Genomic DNA, 6,186 nt, shown 5'->3' with positions numbered 1-6,186 from the left:
GGAAGCCAGGCTAGACAGTTTCTCGGGCAGCCGGGCTCCTTAACTGACAACAATTCCGAGGTGCTGCGGACCAGCTAAGTGTGTCTTACCGAGCACAGACACTGAAGGCCAGCCTGTGACTGGCGCTGTCCTGGGGCCAGACACAGAAGGAAGGATGTCACGGGACCGGCGTGAGAGCGGGCAGCACCCTGGGTGCCCAAAGCGGCCCTCCCCAGACACGGGGTACCCCAGATGGACGGTGAGGTGGGCGTTGGCTTCAACCGGCCAACAGGCCCCCGGTCACGTGAAGCAGTCCCTTTGGTGCACAGATGGGACACTACAGGACCTGCCTGAGGCCAGGAGGCCTGGCGTGTCCCTCCCTCAGCTGGGGATGCTCTCCCGGGCTCCCACCTCCCTTGGCTGGCTGGAGGTGAAGGGCACGGGAGGCTGAACAGCCCAGGGTGCCGGGGACAGGGAGAGCGGACGATCCTGCCTCCGAGGGGCCGCTCTCAGCTACCCCGCTGGGGGGGCCGGCTGCACTGTCTGGGCTTGGCGTGCGCTCCATGCGAAGCTGGGGCTCTGGAAGCTGGGCTCTTCCTAGCGTGGCACGCTGCGCCCGGTGCTCAGCTCCTGAGTGCTTGCTGGTCTGGAGCCAGAGGTGTGCACCCTCCACCCTGGCTCACCCTACCCAGAGAACGGAACGGAGCTCACTCACAGCTTAGAACACATTTCTGTACCAGTTTCAGAGAGTCTAGTTACTCCTGGCGGCTTGTGAGTTATTTCATGGTGTCTGCAAAACCCTATTCTCACTGTATACTTTCTCATAAAGCATCTCATAACGAAGATCATACGTGTACATGTACTATGACTTCCAAATGCGTGGTGCTACTGTGACTGTTAAAATACTGACTTCAGGAGTAAGGGTTCTGATATTACTAATACATCCTGATAAAGCCCAGCGCTTCTCCGTGGGAAGCAGCACTTTATTTCTGTAACATCTAACCCTTTATGGCACTCCTATGTTACAGCTCTAATCAAATTAGAACAAAAGTCTAAAAAAGGAACTGTTTCTGAATTCAGAGCTGTTCTTTTTTTTTTTTTAATAAAAGATCTTTATCACATCTTTCAGTCAGCAGGTACTAAAAGTTGGGAAGCATTGATTTCTAGATCTTTCTGCTTGCCTGCTGTAGCCAGCTATACCAGGAGACCTATACTGAATGCCCCCGATGACACTGGTCCTCTAAAACCACATCTAGTCTCGTGTACAGGGACAGAGCCCAGAGCTTTCACCAGACTGTCACCTCGCTGACCATGTCCGCCAGGCGGGGATGCTCCTCTGTCACGGGAGGGGTCCCCACCGGGCCACTACCCTCAGTGGGCCTGGATGCGGTGGGAGCGGCCTGCCTGTGCAGGCAGTGCCCGGGGTGAGCGTGCGTCAGAACCCTGCAGCCCGAGTTACGCTTCCCGGGGACCCTGTGAAAGGCCAGCTTCAGGCAGCACCAACCGGCAGAGCAGGCACCCCAGCCTCCGTCCTCGGCTGCTGCCTCCAGCGGGAGGGGCCGGGATCAGGTTCCCAGCTCTGGGGCCACCCCCTCTCTGGCACAGCCAGTGACTCAGATTGGCAGCTGCCACGAGGAAACCTCCGTCTGAGGGAAACAAAGTGCCAGATAGCGTGTTCTCTGTTGGCTTTTTAATTTCAAAGGCTGGTTCAGCACTTGCTGCTGAACGACGGGTATAAAGCAAGGCTTGGTTCCAGCCAGGGGTTCCCGGCCACAGCGCAGGAGTCAGGGCCTCCTCTGGGCAGACGAACTGCCGTCTCCCCAGTGAGGAGGGGGAGCCGTGCCCCCTGCATGGGGCCGTCAGTCACGGCCGATCTCTGGTCCTCCTGGACCGCCCCCTCCCTGTGGCCTAGATAGATTAGTGACGAGGCTGCGCCAGGCCTTCCTGCCGCCAGCTTTGCCCCTCACCTGCATCTGTCCTCTCTCACACTGCTGGAGGGGCCTTAAGACCACATGGCCCTCCCTGCCAGGGCCCTCCGATTCCCAGAGCGGATCCTCCGCAGGGCGGGCAAGCCTGCCTGCATCTCCATCGAGACCTCTCCCCTGAGTTCCAGCATCCCACATCCACACCAACCTCCTGACCCGCTCCGGCGGGATGCCCAGAGCTGCCCTGAACTCTCCTCTCGACGGGCCCACTCACACCCATTCCTCCTCCTGCTCAGCTTGGGAAACGAAACCAGGATGCCCTGAGCTGGCTCAACCCCGAATCTAGAAGTCCCCTCTCCTCATTCCCCACTCCCCACTCCATTCCATCCGTTGGCTAATTCTGTCAATTCTACCTTCAAAACATCTCCAGCCTATCAACTTTCTCCATATCCTGCCGCCTCTTCAGTTTGAGCCTCCGCCTTGTCTAAACGGACGTGGCAGTGACCCTGACTGGTCTGCGCCCACCTCAGACCCTCCTAAATCCAGTTTCTGCAGCAGCCCCGACCTCCCGTCCCTCCTCAGCCCTGACGTGGAAACAGCACTGCTACTGAGCTTGTGGGGTCTAAACGTAAACATCGGCAGAACCCGCCGATGCGACACAGTGCGGGGCATGGCCGGGCCCAGGAAGGCCTCCCTGAGTGCTCAAGGTTGGCAGCTGGTGCTCCAGCGGGCCTCAGCGGGGCACCAGCGCTGGCCCTAACGCCCTCGGAGCCCCCGCACAACCGTCACCACCCTTTCCCGTAACTTCCTGCTTACGTCTCTGCCCCCACACTGGAAAACCTCAAACTCGGGGACCACGTCTTTTTCTTGGAAACTGCAGGGTTGAACACAGGCTCTGGATGTGTGACAACTAAAAACAAATAAATGAATGGTGCTCGTTGGCTTGCTCCAACAATGTGGGAGAGATCCTAGGAAGAGTCCATATTTACAGTCAGTACTCTGAAAACACCCCCAAGGTCCTGAGAAAGTCAGTGAGAAAACGATGTGAACGGAGAGAAGAGCCTCAGGGTCTACGGAGAAGAGTCTCCTGGGGATGAGTATACGTTTTCTCTCGTGAGTGACCTGTGCCCCAGGGCCCACGCTCAGGGTTGGATTCAGAGAGAAGAACCCCCTACAGGAGGACCTCCATCCACTCCAGCCCCGTAGCCAGCTGTGCCAGACAAAGCGGGGCCGAGGGCCAGTCCAGGGGCTCAGGCTGGGACAGGGTGGTAACAGTCCCTCCCCGGACCATTATCCGCCGGCAGAGCGCGCAGCGGCTGCCCAGGGATCGTCATCCGCCTGCAGAGCGCAGAGCGGCTGCCCGGGGCGGCCATCTCCCTGCCTGGCCTGCACTGCCCCCGCGTGGAAGGCAGCGCCACTGCAGCCAGCCTGGGAGCACAGCTCGCGCACCCCTGCCTGTGCACGCTCCGGCTCAGTCACAGGGTGTGCTCTGAGCTCCTTGAATAGGCTTCCTCAGACAGCTGCATCGGCCACACATTATCCTGGACAAGCAAACAGGGCTGAGCAAAAGCGCCTGCAAGGTCCCCCTGTGGTCACCATGTGTGACCTACACTCTTATTGTTTAGTGTCTTAAGTCCTATCTGACTCTTTGTGATCCCATGGACTGTATCCCGCCAGGCTCCTCTGTCCATGGGATTTCCCAGGCAAGAATACTGGAGTGGGTTGCCATTTCCTTTCCCAGGGGAGCTTCCTGACCCAGGGCTTGAAGCTGGGTCTCCTGCACTGGCAGGCGGATTCTTTACCTTGAGTCACCTAGAGCTACACTTTTATACCTTGTATTTACTGATCTCTCACAGCCTCCAATACTTCCCAAGAGGCAATATGTCCCCCAGAACCAGGTGGGGTGGGCTCTTTAGTGTCCTCTGGACTCCCTCATCAGACAGTCTGTGTCCCGCAAGTGCTGGCCCTGAGCACAGTCAGCCTCAGGGTTTGCTGCGGTCTCCTGTGCCCAGAAAAGATGTAGGTTGCTAGCTCTCCACAAACAGCTCTGGCCGTAACAAACCACTTACCTGGCTGGAGTGAAGACACTGATGCCACTACTGAAGCTAGAGTCGCAAGAACCATCAGGCCCTCCTGGGGAGAGAAAGAGGAATGAGGCGCCACAATAAAGGTCACTGGGGCCTTTGGAAGAACTAGGCCCCTGTTAACAAGGACACATAGTGTCTAGTCTCCCACACCTTGATTCTGGCTCTTGGAGAGGAATGTGGCTTTGGGGCCCTGAAGACCCAATGCCTGGTGGTTCCCTGAAGCTTCTGGATGGTATGCGTGCTTGTAGGTTCTCAGGCACAGTGACCTCACAAGCAGGGGCTATCAGTGCTGAACACATTTGGGAAATCTCAGAAGGGGCTGCTGGCTAAAGGGCAACAGATGTTAAAAGTGACTTCTTGAACACTCAACATCACAAGCCGCCAGGGAGACGTAAATCAAAACTGCAATGAGATGCCATTTCACACCCATTAAATAAAAGACATATTGATAGCAAGTGATGGTGAGGAGGCGGAGAAACTGGAAGCTTATACACTGCTGGTAGAAATGGGAAATGGTGCAGCTGCTTCGGGAAAGAGTCCAATTACCTGAACAGGCCTGGGGGAAGGTGAGGCGGACACCTGGGGCAGTCTGGGTGCGCCCGCCAGGAACAGCGCTGGGGCTCCCTGCCGCTGGGGGCCTCCCTCCCTCCCTCCCGCCTGCCAGGAACGCGTTTATGGATGAAACGATACAATGTTAAAAACTGGCTGCAGATGAATTTCCATTGTTTCCTATTTTCACTCTGAGACTTCGCCTCTGCTTTCTTTTGCACAAGTGTGGGCACTTCCCCAGGACCCCGTTAGAGGGGGCTGCTGATCAGGAGGGTTAGACCCAGGCGGCTTGACCAGACCTCGCCAGGCTGGCCTTTAGGAAGGGTCACATACACGCCAGCAGTTGTTCAGCCCACCCTCCACCTTGGAAGCCGTGGGATACTAGTGATCTTGACAGTATTTGCCCAATCGATGAGTAAAAATGAGACTGTTTTACTTTGTGATTCTGGGGTTCCCAGTGAAGCTGAGCATCTTCAGTTGCCCTTTTGTTTCAATCTCCAGACTCAGGAGCCCCTGGGCCCGGGTCTCAGTTTCACTCCCCTGCTTCCTCACTGTGTGACTTCTGGGTAGGTCACCTGCCTTCACCCCACTGCCTCACCTGTGTAATGTGCTGAGGCCAGGGCCTCCCCAGAATCTTGTGAGAACAATAAAGGAGCCAATGTGTGTTCAGGGGTTAAGATGGAAAACCTGACCCATGTCTCTGTTTCCTGAGGATAAATTCTTAAGTGTTCTGGTACATGCTGCCAAATGTATTGATATCTACCAAACAATGAATGTATTTAAGGTGTTTACTCTTCACCTTCTCCCAGTAGGAGTGTCTGGTTGTTCCAAAATCTCTCCAGGAAGTGTGCATTTCTCTTGTGACCAGAGTGAAAAATGAGGGTGGTAAAGGAGAGTTAAAGGGAATGAGAAAGAAGAGATTCAGTTCAAATACCCTCCACGAAGCCTGGCCGGGTGCCCCCAGTCCTCTGTGACCACGCCCAATGTCCTGTGATCACTCATCTAAGGATCCAACCCTGAGCTCTCTTCAGGCAGGTCCTGGATCTGAGTCACTTAGATCGGCAGTGCTGATAACACCCAATCCCATCAAAGCTTTGCAAACGTGTGGACTCCATTTCACGCTCACCCACGGAGGTCACCGGTCCCCCACTGGAAACTGTATTTATAGCTGTGCTCCTCACTCACTGCTTGAACTTTCATCCCTAAACCACTACAATCCCTCATTTAGGACCCATCAGAGGCCCATTACCACCTGGGAAAAGCTAATGCTAAAAGGCAAGGGAGCCAAAGTCCTGCCCCGTCAGGGCACCACTCTTGCTAGGTGGTGGGTCTCATTATAAACAGACCTTAAGACAACTTGACACGGAAGCACCTGTTACTGGGAGTGTGTGACCCATATCATGTGCTAAGAGCTCTACATGCAAAAAATCTCCGAGACTCACAGCCACACCACAGGTTCCCTACTATCACTGTTGCTCCAGTCCATGAGTAAGAAATTTGAAGCACAGAGAGGCCAAGTGGCTTGTCCAAGGGCAAGAGATGAAGTCAGCAGGGCAGGACGCACAGGCAGGCAGGTCTGACCGCAGAGTGTAGACTGTGATGCCTGAGACAGTCAGGAAACGTCATGGGTGGACGGGAGGATGCAC

The 6,186-nt window shown here is 55.7% G+C and overlaps 1 protein-coding gene across 1 annotated transcript in view; it reads right to left on the bottom strand.

Annotated features, from left to right (window-relative positions):
* The window catches only part of VAC14 (Vac14 homolog (S. cerevisiae)), a 77,812-nt gene that overhangs the window by 58,391 nt on the left and 13,235 nt on the right, over window positions 1-6,186 (bottom strand). The window contains exon 10 of the mRNA XM_010850848.1: window positions 3,974-4,037. Within this exon, the coding sequence (XP_010849150.1) occupies window positions 3,974-4,037 (64 nt within the window). The remainder of the gene's footprint in view (window positions 1-3,973; window positions 4,038-6,186) is intronic.

The sequence above is a fragment of the Bison bison genome, unplaced genomic scaffold (genome assembly GCF_000754665.1).
Source record: "Bison bison bison isolate TAMUID 2011002044 unplaced genomic scaffold, Bison_UMD1.0 scf7180017864295, whole genome shotgun sequence".
Classification (NCBI taxonomy): domain Eukaryota; kingdom Metazoa; phylum Chordata; class Mammalia; order Artiodactyla; family Bovidae; genus Bison; species Bison bison.
The sequence above is the reverse complement of the archived record's forward strand: the minus strand, read 5'-3'. Positions and strand labels throughout refer to the sequence as shown.